The sequence below is a fragment of the Olea europaea genome, unplaced genomic scaffold (assembly GCF_002742605.1).
Source record: "Olea europaea var. sylvestris unplaced genomic scaffold, O_europaea_v1 scaffold1330, whole genome shotgun sequence".
Classification (NCBI taxonomy): Eukaryota; Viridiplantae; Streptophyta; class Magnoliopsida; order Lamiales; family Oleaceae; genus Olea; species Olea europaea.
In genome coordinates this window covers 39,872-57,511 of record NW_019230782.1, presented here as the reverse complement: position 1 = coordinate 57,511, position 17,640 = coordinate 39,872, and the positions used below count along the sequence as shown (strand labels likewise).

General features: G+C 43.0%; 2 protein-coding genes across 2 annotated transcripts; both read left to right on the top strand.

The window, feature by feature from the left end:
• The first annotated feature begins 690 nt into the window (after positions 1-690).
• Positions 691-2,026, top strand: LOC111375050 (transcription factor MYB105-like). The gene is made up of 2 exons (XM_022997840.1): positions 691-890; positions 1,684-2,026. The coding sequence occupies exons 1-2, from the start codon at positions 691-693 to the stop codon at positions 2,024-2,026; spliced, it is 543 nt and encodes a 180-aa protein (XP_022853608.1).
• A 3,327-nt stretch (positions 2,027-5,353) lies between these two features.
• On the top strand, positions 5,354-6,546 carry LOC111375049 (transcription factor MYB119-like). The gene is made up of 3 exons (XM_022997839.1): positions 5,354-5,614; positions 5,656-5,846; positions 5,889-6,546. Exons 1-3 carry the CDS (start codon positions 5,354-5,356, stop codon positions 6,544-6,546), a joined length of 1,110 nt encoding a protein of 369 aa, XP_022853607.1.
• The last annotated feature ends 11,094 nt before the right edge of the window (positions 6,547-17,640 follow it).

The window sequence follows — 17,640 nt, the reverse complement described above, 5'->3', positions numbered from 1 at the left end:
AAATGCCTGAAAACCAGGCGACGTTCCTACCGTGGTCAGGCAAGTCCAAGAAGAGGCCAACACACCGTGCCCAAAAACTTCCCAGAAATGCCTGAAGATCAGGCTGCATCCCTGTCGTCATCCAGAAGCATCCCGTTCATGGCCTGCACCCGTCTCCCAGAAACTGCCTAGAAATGCCTAAAAATTGGGCTGCATCCCAGACGCTTCGTGGATGTGGCTTGCACACTATGTCCCAAAAACTGCCTAGAATTGCCTGAAAATCCGGTTGCATCCCTGCCGCATCCCAGACGCATCCCGAACATTGCCTGCACACCGTACACCAGAAAATTATCTAGAAATACCCAAAAATCAAGATACGTCCCTGCCGCATCCTGGACATGGCTTACACTCTGTGACCCAGACACTGCCTAGAAATGCTTGAAAATTAGGCTACGTCCCTACCACGGCTAGGAGATGGCCTGCACACCGTGCCCTAGAAACTGCGTAGAAATGCATAGAAATCAGGTTGTATCCCTGTCGCGACACAAACGAGTCCCGAACATGGCCTGCACATCACGTCCCAGAAATTGCCTAGAATATCATGAAAATTAGGTTGCGTCCCTGCCGCATCTTGGACAATGGCTGCACACCGTATCTTAGAAATTGCCTAGAAATGCTTGGAAATTAGGTTGCATTCCTTCCACGATCAGGATGCATCCTGAACATGGTCTGCACGCTGTGCTAAAAAATTGTGTTAAAATGCTTGAAAATCAGGCTCCGTCTCTGTCGTGGCTCGGATGCGTCCTGAACATGGCCTGCACACCATGTCCTAGAAACTGCCTAGAAATGCTTAAAAATGAGGTTACATTCCTGTCACGTCCAGGATGTGTCCTGAACATGGCTTGCACAGAGTGCCTAAAAATTGTCGAAAAATGACTAAAAATCAGGCTGCATCCTTTTCGTGGCCATGACTTGTCCCGAATTTGGCCCGCACACCGTGTCCCAAAAACTATCCAAAATGTCTGAGAACATGCATGCGCCCTTACATAGCCTGCACACCATGCTTTCTTCATTTGGTTGAAACTCTGCTTGCGCCCCTAACGTGGTCAGGACGCATCCCGAACATTGCCTACACACCGTGCCTAGAAACTAACTAAAAATACTTGATAATCAGATTGCGTTCGCGGCCAGGATGCCTCTCGGACATGGCCTGCACACCGTGCCCATAAACTGCCTAGAAATGCCTAAAAATCAGATTGCGTCCGCAGCCACGACGCATCCCAGACATGGCCTGCACACCATGTCCCAGAAACTACCTAGAAATGCCTGAAAATTAGATTATGTCCGCGGCTAGGACGCCTCTTGGACATGGCCTGCACACCATTTCCATAAACTGCCTAGAAATGCCTAAAAATCAGATTACGTCCATGGCCAAGACACATCCTGAACATGGCCTGCACATCGTGTCCCAGAAACTACCTACAAATGCCTGAAAATAAGGCTACATCCTGGACATGTCCTATACACCGTGTCCTAGAAACCCTAAACCCCAGGCCCTAAATCGTAAGGCCAAAGCCCTAAACCCTAAGCCCTAACCCTGAACCCTGGACCCTGGATCCTGAACCCTGAACCCTGGACCCTAAACCATTTTCCTTCTAATGAAGTAAATCAGTTTTAGAATTTTTCTTCAAATGGCACAACCAGTAATTACACCACCAGAGAGCCATGCTTCATGGAAGGACTTCAACATGAAAAACAAACTTTGGGTGAAAATCTTTCAGTAAATGTGATACCTGCATCAGTTAATCCTGATCGAAAGGAGAAGAGAGAGAATAGTTTTTCTTCCGGATATCAAATAAAAGGCCAGTGGACAGGCGAAGAAGACAGGAGACTGATTAGCTTAGTACATCAATTTGGATTGAGAAAATGGGTTGTAATAGCTGAAGAAATGGTTGGTAGAGTGGGAAAACAGTGTCGCGAGCGATGGAATAATCATCTGGATTCTCGTATCAAGAAGGACGTTTTGACTGACAATGAAGAGAGATAGTTAATTCAAGCACATGAAAGACTTGGAAATCGATGGCTAGAGATAGCTAAATACATTCTTGGAAGAACTAAAAATTCAATAAAGAATCACTGGAATGCCATAAAAAGGAGGCAGATTTCAAGGAGAAAGATAAAGAAAGTAAAAGGAGATAGAAGACGGTCAACATTATTATAAGATTACATCATAAAAAATTATTTCAATAATGGTTCCACCTCCACTAACTCAAATTCCAGAACCACCACCATTGCAGCGAATCCGTCCAACGTCGGCACACGACTCTCTAGTGATGAAGACTCTACACCATTTTTCAATTTTGAATTATGCAATAACAAAATGGATTTCATGAAAACCCTGTTTGAAAACAATCTGTCCATCGATTCAATTCCAATCAATCATTGTCAACCAATGAATCCAGCTGAACGGACATTTGAGAATACTTATAGCTTCAACATTGATGAAAATTATAATCATCCGACCATTATTTTCACTTCCCCGGAGATTTTACAGACCACTTATTCTCAACTGTCTACTGTAGAATATGTGGAAAATGACTTATTCCATTCTGCTCCAAACCCTATGGGGAATAAATTTTTCCATTCTAAGAATTCAGATTTAATCATGGAATTTAATTCTAACTTTCGAAGCATGGAGTCTAGAGCTTCACAGATTTATCCTGATGAGTTGTACTTTTCATATCAATGGGATGGAGGCAATGCTGGAAGAGTAAATTTAACAACAAATCTGCCAACAATTAATCAAAGTACAACCTTTGGAAGCACAACAGACATGGTCTCATCTTCTCAGCTGCCTCCTCAATTAAGTCCGACAATGGCTTCTTCTAATCTAGATAATAATTATTATCCCATAATTATTGTGTTTTGGCTTAGTTAAACACTCTATGACTTTACAAATTTCGGTAAAACTGAATTTTACTGCTTCGTTAGAGCTTATTAAAGGGAAATTCAGGTAAAAAAAACCCTAAACCCTAGACCCTAAGCCCTAAACCTCAATGAGGCCACCTCCAACTTGAGATGCCCTAGTGAGGTAAGGGTGTTTATTGAGGTAAATTCCGGGCATAAGTTACCTGAGAGGGTTTGGATTGAGTGCGCCGGTAACCGTGGCTTTTGGCAGATAGTTATTTACTAGAAGTGGCCGATTTTTTGCTTCTCTTGTAAAAAATTGGACCATTCTTATGTTCAGTGTACTACGGTTCGTTCTCCTTCCCCTACAGTTGTTGTGTATCCCCCTGTTTAGGCTGCATCCTTACCGTAGCCTAGACGAGTCCCGGACATTGCCTGCACACCGTGTCCAAGAAACTACATAAAAAAATGTGAAAATCAAGAAGTGTCCTTGCAGTATCCGAGAAATGGCCTACACCCCGTGTCCCGAAAACTGCTTGAAAACATTGCTTCATCCCTCTTGCGGACCAGACGCTTCCCGAACATTGCATGCACATCGTGTTCCAAGAATTGTCTAAAAATACTTGAAAGTCTGGATGCGTCCCTGCCACATCCTGGACATGGCTTGCACACTGTGTCCATGAAATTGCCCAGAATTGCCTGAAAATTAGGCTCCATCCCTACCGTGGCCATGACGCATCCCGGACATGGCCTGCACATCGAGTCCCAAAAATTGCCATGAAATGGCTGAAAATCGGGATGCGTCCCTACCTCAGCTAGGATGCATCCTGGACATGGCCTGCACATTGTACCCACAAACTGCCTGCAAATGCCTAAAAATTAGGCGGCGTCCCTACCGCGGTCGGGCAAGTCCCAGAAGTGGCCCGTACACCATGCCCAAAAACTTCCCAAAAATGCCTGAAGATCAGGCTGTGTCCCTGCCATCGCCTAGAAGCGTCCCGTTCATGGCCTGCACACCGTCTCCCAGAAACTGCCTAGAAACGCTTGAAAATCAGGCTACGTTCATGACGTGTCATGGACATGGCTTACACAATGTGTCCCAAAAACTGCTCAGAAATGCCTGGAAATCTGATTGCACCCTTGTCGTAGCCAAGACGTGTCCCGGACATTGCCTGCACACCGTGCACCAAAAAATTGTCTAGAATTACCCAAAAATCAGGATACATCCTTGCCGCATCCTGGACATGGCTTACACTCTGTGACCCTAAAACTACCTAGAAATGCTTGAAAATTAGGCTGCGTCCCTACTGCGGCTAGGTCATGGCCTGCACACCGTGTCCTAGAAACAGCGTAGAAATGCATAGAAATTAGGCTGCATCCCTATCATGGCCCAGACGAGTCCCGGACATGGCCTGCACATCATGTCCCAAAAATTGCCTAGAATATCATGAAAATCAGGCTGTATCCCTCCCATATCTTGGACATTGCCTGCACACCGTATCCCAGAAATTGCCTAGAAATGCCTGGAAATCAGGTTGCGTCCCTGCCATGATCAGGATGCGTCTCGAACATGGTCTGCAAGTCGTGCTAAAAAACTACTTTGAAATGCTTGAAAATCAGGCTCCGTCCCTACCGTGGATCGGATGCGTCCTGAACATGGCCTGCACACCATAACCTAGAAACTGCCTAGAAATGCCTAAAAATGAGGTTACATCCCTGAAAATGAGATTACACAGTGCCCAAAAACTGTCAAAAAATGCCTGTAAATCAGGCTGCGTCCCTTCCGTGGCCATGACTTGTCCCGAATTTGGCCTACACACCGTGTCCCAAAAACTGCCCAAAATGTCTGGGAACATGCATGCGTCCTAACATGGCCTGAACACCGTGCTTCATTCATTTGGTTGAGAATCTGCTTGCGCCCCTAACGTGGTCATGACACGTCCCGAACATTGCCTGCACACCATGCCCAGAAATTACCTATAAATGCCTGAAAATTAGATTGCGTCCGTGGCTAGGATGCCTCTCGGACATGGCCTGCACACCGTGCCCATAAACTGCCTAGAAATGCCTAAAAACCAGATTGCGTCCATGGACAGGATGCATCCCGGACATGCCCTGTACACTATGTCCTAGAAACTGCCTACAAATACTTGAAAATTAGATTGCGTCCGCAGCCAGGACGCCTCTCGGACATGGCTTGCACACTATACCCATAAACTGCCTAGAAATGCTTAAAAATCGAATTGCGTCTGCAGCTAGAATGCATCCAGGACATGTCTGAAAATGCCTAAAAATAAGGCTGCGTCCTAGACATGTCCTGTACACCGTGTCCAAGAAACCCTAAATCCAGGCCCTAAATCGTAAGCACAAAGTCCTAAACCCTAAGCCCTGACCCTGAACCCTAGACCCTAAACCCTAAACCATTTTCCTCCTAATGAAGTAAATCAGTTTCAGAATTTTTCTTCAAATGGCACAACCAGTAATTACACCACCGGAGAGCCAAGCTTTCATGGAAGGACTTCAACATGAAAAACAAACTTCGAGTGAAAATCTTTCAGTAAATGTGATACCTACACCGGTCAATCCTGATCGAAAGGAGAAGAGAGAGGATAGTTCTTCTTCCGAATATCAGATAAAGAGCAAGTGGATAGGCGAAGAAGACAGGAGACTGATTGGCTTAGTACATCAATTTGGATTGAGGAAATGGGCTGTAATAGCTGAAGAAATGGTTGGTAGATGAAGATTAATCATCTGCATTCTCATATCAAGAAGGACGTCTTGACTGACGATGAAGAGAGATGGTTAATTCAAGCACATGAAAGACTTGGAAATCGATGGCTAGAGATAGCTAAGTACATTCCTGGTAGAACTGAAATTTCAATAAAGAATCACTGGAATGCCACAAAAAGGAGGCAGATTTCAAGGAGAAAGATGAAGAAAGTAAAAGGAGATAGAAGACAGTCAACATTATTATAAGATTACATCATAAAAAAATATTTCAGTAATGGTTCCATCTCCACTAACTCAAATTCCAGCACCACCACCACTGCAGCAAATCCGTCCAATGCGGGCACACGACTCTCTAGTGATGAAGACTCTACACCATTTTTTAGTTTCGAATCATGTAATAAAAAAATGGATTTCATGAAAACCCTGTTTGAAAACAATCTGTCCATCGATTCAATTCCAGTCGATCATTGTCAACTAATGAATCCAGCTAAAGGGATATCTGAGAATACTTATAGCTTCAACATTGATGAAAATTATAATCATCCGACCATTTTCTTCACTTTCCCGGAGATTTTACAGACAACTAATTCTCAACTACCTACTGTAGAATATGTGGAAAATAACTTATTCCATTCTACTCCAAACCCTATAGGGAATAAATTTTTCCATTCTAAGAATTTAGATTTAGTCATGGAATTTAATTCTAACTTTCGAAGCGTGGAGACTGGAGCTTCACAAATTTATCTCGATGAGTTGTACTTTTCATATCAATGGGATGGAGACAATGCTCGAAGCATAAATTTAACAACAAATCTGCCAACAATTAATCGAGGTACAACCTTTAGAAGAACAATGGACACGGATTTGATGGACATGGTCTCATCTTCTCAGCTACCTCCTCAATTAAGTCCATACAATGGCTTCTTCTAATCTAGTTAATAATTATTATCCTATAATTATTGTGTTTTGGCTTAGTTAAACACTCTATGACTTTACAAATATCAGTAAAACTGAATTCTGCTGCTTCGTTAGAACTTATTAAACAAAAATTCAGCTAAAAAAATCCTAAACCTTAAACCCTATGCCCTAAACCTCGATGAGGCCACCTCTGACTTGAGACACCCTAGTGAGGTAAGGGTGTGTATTAAGGTGAATTTGCGGCATAAGTTGCCCAAAAGGGTTTGGATTGAGCGCGCCGGTAACCATAGCTTTTGGCAGACAATTATTTATTAGAAGCGGCCAATTTTTTGCTTCTCTTGTAAACAATTGGATCATTCTTATGATCAGTGTACTACGATTCCTTCTCCTCCTCCTACAGTTGTTGTGTATCCCCCTATTTAGGATACATCCTTGTCGCAACCAAGATGAGTTTCGAACATTGCCTGCACACCGTGTCCAAGAAACTACATAGAAAAATGTGAAAATCAAGATGTGTCCTTGCAACATCCTGGACATGGCCTACACGTCGTGTCCTGAAAATTGCCTAAAAACCAGGCTGTATCCCTGTCGCAGACCAGACGCATCCCGAACATTGCCTGCACATCGTGTTCCAAAAACTGCCTAAAAATACCTGAAAGTCTAGATGCATCCCTGCCGCATCCTGGACATGGCTTGCATCCTGGACACCGTCCCTTATTTAACTAGTATCGGCTTTACACGTTGAGAAGATGTTGAGAAAAGAAACATGTTAATGATATCTAGTAAGTATCTCAAGAGGAAAACAAGAGACGATAAGGGTTGAAGATGTACCAGTAGTACGGGAATTCGTAGATGTGTTTCCAGAAGATCTATCTAGTATTCCACTCGATAGACAAGTGGAATTCACCATAGACCTAATTCTCGGGGCGGCACCAGTATCTAAGGCCCCATATCGAATGGCCCCAAAGGAACTACAAGAATTAAAGAAGCAATTGCAAGAACTCCTAGATATAGGCTTCGTACGACCAAGCGTGTCTCCATGGGGTGCGCCGGTGTTGTTTGTAAAGAAGAAAGATGGAAGCTTGAGGACGTGCATCGATTAAAGGGAGATAAATCGATTAACCATCAAGAATAAGTACCCACTCCCGAGGATCGAGGATCTGTTAGATCAACTGAAAGGAGCTAAGGTATTTTCCAAGATCGACTTACAATCAGGATACCATCAACTGAAAGTAGAGACAAAGGATATACCTATGACAGCTTTTAGAACTCAATATGGACACTACGAGTTTACGGTGATGCCGTTTGGGCTAACCAATGCACCTGCAGTGTTCATGGACCTGATGAATCGAGTGTTTCATCAATACTTGGATAAGTTTGTCATAGTCTTCATCGATGACATTCTGATATATTCCAAGAGTAAGGAGCAACAAGAAGAGCACTTGAGAATAGCCTTAGAGGTATTACGCAAGGAAAAGCTGTATGCCAAATTCAAGAAGTGCGAGTTTTGGCTTGAACGAGTTGGATTTCTTGGACATGTAGTTACTGCCCAAGGGATTGAAGTTGATCCAGCAAAAGTAGAAGCAGTAACCAACTGGAAAGCACCAACAAATGCTGGCGAAGTACGGAGTTTTCTAGGATTGGCTGGATGTTATAGGAGATTCATAGAAGGATTCTCCAAAATAGCTGGACCAATGATGCAACTTACAAGGAAGGAAGTAAAATTTCAATGGACGAAAAAATGCGAACAAAGTTTCCAAGAACTTAAGCAGAAGTTGATATCAGCACCTGTATTAACAATACGAGGGTACGGAAGGGTTTGTTATATACAACGACGCATCTAATCAAGGATTGGGATGTGTACTAATGCAGAATGGAAAAGTGATACCCTATGCTTCAAGATAATTGAAGAAACACGAGCAAAACTACCCGACACATGATTTAGAACTTGCAGCGGTAGTACACGCTTTGAAGATATGGCGACACTACTTGTATGGACGGAAGTGTGATATCTACACATATCACAAAAGTCTCAAGTATTTCTTCACATAGAAGGAATTGAATATGCGACAAAGATGATGGTTGGAATTGGTGAACGATTACGACTGCATTATTCACTACCATCCGGGTAAGGCTAATGTTGTGGCCGACGCTCTAGGTAGAAAATCAATGGGATAATTGACGTCACTACCCACCTCTCAAGTGGAGTTAGTCAAGGACTTGGAAAAGTTGCAGATCGAAGTGGTTACCACACCAGGACAAGTCACTGCTCGTCTAGCAGCTTTAATAATTTAACCTACTCTTAGAGATCGAATTATAGAAGCACAAAATAAAGACTCATTTTTGCAGAAGATTAAAAATGAAGTTGGTACCAATAAGAAAAAGGACTTTGGAATAATTGAGGATCAGGCACTGATATTTAGAGGAAGAATTTGCGTGCCTAAGGATGAAGCCTTGAGAAACGAGATATTGAAAAAAGCTCATTCCACCTCGTACACCGTACATCTCGGTGGTACGAAAATGAATCAAGATCTTCGAGATACATTTTGGTGGAGAAATATGAAAAGAAGTATAGGGCTGTACGTGCAGAAGTGCATGGTATGTCAACAGGTTAAGGCAGAACACCAAAAACCATCTGGATTGTTAAATCCACTAGATATATCTGAATGGAAATGGGAAAATATCACGATGGACTTTGTGGTTGGATTCCTGAAGTCAGCAAGAGGAAATAATGCTATATGGGTAGTAGTGGATCGACTAACAAAGTCAGCTCATTTTTTTCCAGTGAAAATGACATTTAGCTTAAACCAATTGGCACAATTGTACATTAAAGAGGTTGTGAGATTACACGGTGTACTTGTATCCATGGTGTCTAACAGAGACCCAAGGTTCACGTCCAAATTTTTGAAAAGTCTACAAGGACCTATGGGAACGAAGCTGAACTTTAGTACAGCATATTACCCTCAGTCTGATGGTCAGTCTAAAAGGACCATCCAAACTTTGGAAGACATGCTGAGAACATGTGTTTTGGATCTAGGAGGTAATTGGGAGTCATACTTACCTCTAGTAGAGTTCTCTTATAATAACAATTTTCGAGCAACTACTTGAATGGCACCATACGAAGCTCTCTATGGTAGAAGATGTAGATCCCCTATTCATTAGGATGAAGTCGGAGAGAAGAGAGTTTTAGGACCAGAAATAGTTGAAAGGACGGTCGAGGTAATCGATAAGATCCATGCAAGAATAAAGGCAGCACAGGATCGACAAAAGAGCTATGTAGATAGAAGGAGGAAGGATTTAGAAATTCAAGTTGGGGATAAAGTGTTTTTGAAAGTAGCACTGATGAAAGGTATACTTAGATTTGGAAAGAAAGGCAAGCTATGACCTCGGTATATCGGATCTTTCGAGATACTTGATAGAGTCAGAAATGTGGCTTATCGACTAGCTTCACCACCTGAATTATCGGTAGTGCACAATGTGTTCCATATATCGATGATAAAGAAGTATGTACATGATTCTAATCATGTAGTGAGTTATTAAACCTTGGAGGTATAGAAAGATTTGTTGTATGAGGAACTACCAATCAAGATATTGGATCGAAAAGTGCATAAAATAAGGAATAAAGAGATTCAGTTGGTTAAGATACAGTGGAATCATCACGGCATAGAAGAAGCCACTTGGGAAAAAGAAGAAGAAGCCAAAGACAAGTATCCATCACTATTCGCCCAATCAGAAGGTAAATTTTGAGGACAAAATTTTAATTAAGGTGTGGGAGATGTAGAACCCTAAATAATTCTAGACACCTTAGTGGCACTAAGACATGAATATTGGATGACTAAAGTATACTTCAGATTTTAGTCTCATTTGAGACCCATTTTCGACATAGGAAACATTCAATTTGGAAAATGATATCTAAATAAAAGTTGTATCTCTTTGAGTTATATTTCCAACGCACTTTGAATTACCTCAATCGGAAATCGGGAGAAGAAGTTATGATAGAAACACTAAAGGCTACAACAGTGTCAACCGGACTACAACCGGTCAGCCAAAACTGCCTAAAATGAAAATTCTCATTTTTCTCTAGAATTTAAATATTTATTTTCATCAATTATTTTCTCAAAGGACCACCCACATTTTTGGCAATAAAAACCCCACTAAATTGAATCATTTAACCTCAAACTTAAATAGCACCCATGTTTTCTCTCTTAAATGAAATTTGACCCTTCATTAGCTTTAAGTTATGGAATATTTACCTATAAATAGAGACCTTATTTCACTCATTTTTTCTCACACCAAAAGCAAGAGCTTTTCCATACTAAAAAAAGAGTTTCCAAGAGAGAAAAAGAGAGGGAGGAAAACTATTTTTCTTAAAAGTTTAAAAAGTGTTTCCAAACATCAATTCTCAATGGTTTTCAAACATTCAAGGAGTGTATTTCTTTCCACGTCCAAGTTTCATCGAAGTTTTCAATCCAAGTTCTCAAAGTTTCAAAAGTATCAATCAAGGTAGGTAGAGGTGCAATGTGTTTAATCGTGTTAAGTTATAAGTTTCGATTCATGTTAATGTTTGTATGTCAAATGGTACTCCGGTACAGCATACCCCTCTATGTTGAAGAAACGTTTGTATGTCAAATGGTGCCCTCGGGTACAGCATACCCCTTCATGTCAAATGGTGCCTCTGGGTACGGCATGTATGAAAAGTTATAAAGTTAATGTTTTGAAATGTATAGCTTGATCACGAATGCACCTATGACACCTATTGAGTTTTTCAACTCATGGGTTTAATCCCATCTCTACAAATTGAAGAAATTCTATCTCAGGCATGGATGGAGGAGAAGATGGAGAGTGATGCAACGAGCCCATGGAAATTCGGTGAATAAGTGATTTGGATTTATTTTTATGAAATGTTTTCCAATGTTATTTCTTTAAAGTTTTGAATAACATGAATTGAGAACAAGTTATGTTTTCTTCAAATAAATTACATTTTGTTGTTTTGAAAAATGATTCAGTGTTTTTGTTTAAAGTATTTGAAGTATTGTTATTTAAATTATTATCTGAAGATGTAAGCTTCTGCTAAAACGTATACACTTGTTACTAAACCACCGGTTAAGCTAAGTAAAGTAAGTAGCGTTCCGGTCCACTAGGGGTCGCGGCGTTACATCTTGTCTGCCTCCCCAATTAAGTCAATACAATGTCTTCTTCTAATCTAGTTAATAATTATTATCCTATAATTATTGTGTTTTGGCTTAGTCAAACACTCTATGACTTTACAAATATTAGTAAAACTGAATTCTGCTGCTTCGTTAGAACTTAGGGAAATTCAGGCCAAAAAAACCCTAAACCTCGATGAGGCCACCTCCGACTTAAGATGCCCTAGTGAGGTAAGGGTGTGTATTGAGGTGAATTTGGGGCATAAGTTGCTCGAGAGGGTTTGGATTGAGTGCATCGATAACCGTGGCTTTTGGCAGATAGTTATTTATTAGAAGTGGTCAATTTTTTGCTTCTCTTGTAAACAATTGGGCATTCTTATGATCAGTGTACTATGGTTCCTTCTCCACCCCTGCAGTTGTTGTGTATCCCCCTGTTTTGGCTGCATCCTTGCCTTAGCCCAGACAAGTCCTTGACCTTGCCTGCACACCGTGTACAAGAAATTAAATAGAAAAACGTGGAAATCAGGATGTGACCTTGCAGCATCCTAGATATGGCCTACACGCCGTGTTCCAAAAACTGCCTGAAAACCAGGTTGCATCCCTGTCGCGGACTAGACGCATCCCGAACATTGCCTGCACATCGTGTTCCAAAAATTGCCTAAAAATACCTGAAAGTCTAGATACGTCCCTGCCACATCCTGGACATGGCTTGCACACCGTGTCCATGAAACTCCCCAGAATTGCCTGAAAATCAGGCTCCGTCCCTGCCTTGGCCATGACACGTCCTAGACATGGCCTGCACACCGAGTCCCAAAAATTACAAAGAAATGCCTAAAAATTAGGCTACATCCCAGCTACGGCCTGGATGCGTCCTGGACATGGCTTACATACCGTGCCCACAAACTGACTACAAATGTCAGAAAAATAGGCTGCATCCTTATAGTGGCCAGGACGCGTCCCGGACTCGGCCTGCACACCGTGTCCAAAAACTTCCTAGGAATGCCTGAAAATCAGGTTGCATCCCTACATAGCCCTGACGCGTCCTGGTCATGGCCTGAACACCATGTCCCAGAAATTGCCTAGAAATGCCTGAAAATCAGGCTGCGTCCCTATCGCGTCCTGGACAAAGCCTGCACACTGTATCCCAAAAACTGCCTAGAAATGCCTGGAAATCAGGCTGCATCCCTACAGCAGCCCCAGCGCGTCATGAAAATTGTCTACACACTGGGTCGAAGAAATTGCCTAGAAATACGTAAAAATCAGAATGTGTCCCTACATCATCCTGGACATGGCCCAGACACCATGTCCCAAAAACTGCCTGGAAACCAAGTTGCATCCCTACCGTGGCCCAGATGTGTCCCGAACACTACATGCACACCGTGCTCCAGAAGCTGCCTAAAAATACCTGAAACTCAAGATGCATCCCTATCCCATCCTGGACATGACCTGCACATCGTGTCCCAGAAATTGCCCAGAGTTGCCTGAAAATCAGGCTCCGTCCCTACCATGGCCATGATACGTCCTGGACATGGCCTACGCACTAAGTCCTAGAAATTGCCAAGAAATGACAGAAAATCAAGCTGTGTCCTTACCGAGGCTAGGACGCGTCTCGGACATGGCCTGCACATCGTGCCCACAAATTGCCTACAAATACTTGAAAATCAAGCTACGTCCCTACCACTGCTAGGACGCATCCCAGACGTGCCCTACACACCGTGCCCAAAAACTTCCTAGAATTGCCTGAAAATCAAGTTGCACCCCCATCCTGGCCCGGATGCATCCTGGTCATGGCTTGCACATCGTGTCTTAGAAATTGCCTTAAAATGCCTAAAAATCTAGTTACGTCCCTGCCTCGTCTTGGACATGGCCTGCACATCGTGTCCTGAAAACTACTTGGAAGGACCTAGAAATCATGCTGCATCCCTACAGCAACCCCGACGCATCCCGAACATTGTCTACACACTATGTCCAAGAAATTGTCGAGAAATACGTGAAAATCAGCATGGCCTGCACACCGTGTCCCAGAAACTATCTAGTAATGCTTGAAAACCAGGTTGAATCCCTATCGCGGCCCAAACGCATCCCGGACATTGTCGCATCCTGGACATGGCTTGCACATCGTGTCCCAGAACATGCCCAAAATTGCCTGAAAATTAGGCTCCGTCCTTCCCGTGGCCATGATGTGTCCCTAACATGGCCTACACACCGAGTCCCAGAAATTGCCAAGAAATTCCTAAAAATCAGGCTGCGTCCCTATCGCGGCTAGGACATGTCTCGGATATGGCCTGCACATCGTGCCCACAAAAAACCTGCAAATGCCTGAAAATTAGGATGCATCCCTGCCGCGGCCAGGAAGCGTCCCTACCGTGGCCATGAGGCGTTCTGAACATAGCCTGCACACTGAGTCCCAGAAATTGCCAAGAAATGCCTAAAAATCTGGCTACGTCCCAGCCGAGACCAAGATGCGTCCCTGACATGGCCTGCACACCATGCCCACAAACTGCCTAGAAATACCTAAAAATTAAGATACGTCCCTACTGAGGTCAAGATGCTTCCCGAACATAGCCTGCACACCATGCCGAAAAACTTCCCACAAATGCTTGAAAATCAAGTTGCGTCCTTGACGTGGCCCGGACGCGTCTCAGTTAAGGCTTGCACATCGTATCCCAGAAACTACCTAGAAATGCCAGAAATCAGGCTGCATCCCTACAGCAGCCCGACGTGTCCCGAAAATTGCCTGCACACTGTGTCCAAGAAACTACCTAGAAATATGTGAAAATCAGGATATGACCCTGCAGCATCCTGGACATGGCCTACACACCGTGTCCCAGAAACTGTGCCTAGAAATTCCAGGAAACTAGGCTGCATCCTTTCCACGGCCCAGACACGTCCCGAACATTGCCTGCACACCATGTTCCAAAAACTGCGTAAAAATACTTGAAAGTCATGATGCGTCCCTATGGCATTGTGGACATGCCTTGCACACCGTGTCCCAGAAACTACCTAGAATTGTTTGAAAATCAGGCTCCATTTCAAAAAACATGTGCACTTTTTGTTGCTTCAAGTCTACCATATTCGATTTCATCTCCAAATTTTCAGTTTTCGTATCATTTTCTCCAAGTGTTAATGATACACTTAGAGAAGGTAAACTTTCCTTATTATTCTCTGCAAGAATTATCTTTGAAGAGGCATCAATACCCCATATACCATCAACCTATCAAAGAGACTGGGATTTCAGAGGTGCCAAATGACTAATTTGGCGAGAAACGGGTTTCTTCTTTCCCATGTACAGTAAAGATGGGTGCAGCTGGAAAGAGAAAGAAAACTGTGTAGAAGAGAGGCCCGAAAGTAATAAAATCAGTCCAATATAATACCAATAGAAGCAATAGGAAAATTGAGCTAGTTACAAGCAACTGGACAGAAAAATATAAGTGCAGGAACAAAGACCCAAAATAGACTAAACCGGAGAGAATAAAATCGTGCAGCAAAAAGATCCACAAGATAATAAGAAATCCAAAGAAAATAGCCCAATACAGACCTAAGAAGATGATAATGGGGATCAAAACAAAAAAAAACCCAAAACCAGGTCCAACAAGGCCCGTCCAGAGAAACTGTGAGGAAATAAAATAGCCTAAGCACAGGCCCAAAACAGAAATTGAACAGGGTCACTTGGGGCAAACCATCTTATCAGTAATAGAAGCTGCAGGGTAAGGAGTCTGCACAAACCATATAGTCAAACATTGACCAAGTAAACCCAAAACTAAAACAAATTAGCCACCAATACATACACAATAGGTACAACAAGCAAACAGTGAGAACACCAAGAACCTGGAGCAAGAGGAAGCCGATGGAGATCGAAAACAAATCCCAAAACCTAGTCGAGGCTAGCAAAACACAAGAAAGCAGTAGAACACACTGGAAATCGGAAGACCAAGCCATGGAGAAACCAACAAGAAGAGAACCACAACCAAAGAAAGACCTGAAATGTAAGTTGAAAGTCCAGGATGAGGAAAAATAAATTTGAAGCGGAAGTCCTGAGAATCCAAACAAGTCGAGAGAAACACAAACTTCCAGCAACAGCAAGAGGATAACAAAAAAGGTGAGTAGAATGAAGCACCCAAAAATTGAATGCAACTGAATGACTTCAACAGACCAGCAAGAAGCAATAACCGAATCTGACCAAGGCTGTGAGAAAAGCAGTAACAACACTGTCCAGAAATCCCACCGAACTTGAACTGAAAACCAACCTACAATATAAAATCTTTGTACTTTCCACTATGAGCAGACAACTCACATTGAAAATAAGCTGCCTAGAAACAGGCAAAAGTTGCCCCCAAACTATAGATTAGAGTAGAATCTAGTAATAAACAATATGTTTAAATTCAATTTTCACTAAAGATTAGTAAAAATCGAACCAAAACACAAGAAAACTCTCAAGGCAAGGGGCACCATGTGGGATTTTCTCTCAATAGGTTGAGAGCATCTCTCTCTAACTCACTTTTACTGAGAGCTCTTTCTATTTTTTTTTAACGAGATGTCCTAGCTTGTGCCAAACTATATCCTCATCCCTGAACCTCCGGCCCCTCAGCAGCTCAGGGAGGTAAATCGTGGGATGTGCCCTTGTTGGTTCCCAGGTTCCCACACGGCTTTTAGTCCTTCCCCAAAGGGGGCATCTTCATTGCCTTACATCAACTTGCCTTCCAAGATAAATCTTGCCTTCCAAGTTGTGCCTTCCAGGAATCGAACTTCCCACGCTTGGTTCCAGAGCCCCCCAATGTGATTGTTCTGCCAACTTGGATGTGCCCCGGGGGGCTACTGAGAGCTCTTTCTAGATTCTATGGGTGGTGGTGCATGACCATTCTTAGCTGCTAAAGCGATTTGTCTGATTAATTTCGTTAATGAATGAGACCTCAGTCTGCTAACTAGCTATGCCAAGGTACCCCTTCGTGGCCAGCTTCTTAGAGGGACTACGGCTTTTTAGGCCATGGAAGTTTGAGGCAATAACAGGTCTGTGATGCCCTTAGATGTTCTGGGCCACAAGCACACTACATTGATGTATTCAATGAGTTTATAGCCTTGGCCGACAGGTCCAGGTAATCTTTGAAATTTCATCTTGATGGGGATAGATCATTGTAATTGTTGGTCTTCAACGAGGAATTCCTAGTAAGCGTAAGTCATAGCTCGTGTTTAGCACATCTGGAGTTCAGATTCCGCCTTCTGTGTCCACTGTCATCACATCAGTCCCATTACCTACTAGCACTAGCTCACATGCTCAGACCCAGCCATCTGTTCCTCCAGTTGCTCCTCCCTCTGCTACAGCCTTACCAGTTATCAGTGTTGTAGATCAAGTTACATCTACCACTCCTTCAACTCCTGCTCAGGCTATCAGTCCACCTATCACTCCATTTTATGATCCTATGTTGGATGAGATGTTGAAGAGGCCACAGACACAAAATTTTACAGTAGACACAGTCAGCAGAGCTTCTTACATTCCAGGCCCGACACCGGGTAGGGCTCAGGCACCTATTTCCACTTCTTCTCCTCCTGTTTGTCATCAAAATGTGGAGGCATCTATTCCATCTTTACAGTCAGTGCATTCAGATACAGAGGGCTCACCTCAGATTGAGGTTCACCAGCAGGGACCTTTTCGAAGATCTTCTTCTGATGACTTGGTGGGTTTGGATGAGAGGACAGAGGATGATGGATTTATCCCAGTTGTTCGGAAGAGACACCCACAGGCTACTGATACTCCACATCCGAGCAGAAGGATCACTCGGAGTCAGTCACATGATACCTCCTCACATTCTCCTTCTCTATGAATGCCATCATTTGGAATGTGAGAGGTGTAGCTAGTGTAGCTACTCGTAGGCGCCTGAAGAAACTTATTGCTGATCATCCCCAGTTTCTTCACGTTAGAGTTGAGGATCCCAGACTAGCGCGTGCTATCTATTTGACTCCA

Excerpts from the sequence above, each read along its gene's own strand:
- LOC111375050 (XM_022997840.1), top strand. The coding sequence starts at position 691 with ATGCATCCTGAACATGGTCTGCACGCTGTGCTAAAAAATTGTGTTAAA. Across the intron at positions 891-1,683 it reads CTGAACATGGCTTGCACAGA|TAATTACACCACCAGAGAGC; the intron begins GTGCCTAAAAAT and ends TGGCACAACCAG.
- LOC111375049 (XM_022997839.1), top strand. The coding sequence starts at position 5,354 with ATGGCACAACCAGTAATTACACCACCGGAGAGCCAAGCTTTCATGGAA. Across the intron at positions 5,615-5,655 it reads CTGTAATAGCTGAAGAAATG|AAGGACGTCTTGACTGACGA; the intron begins GTTGGTAGATGA and ends TCTCATATCAAG. Across the intron at positions 5,847-5,888 it reads GTAAAAGGAGATAGAAGACA|TAATGGTTCCATCTCCACTA; the intron begins GTCAACATTATT and ends AAAATATTTCAG.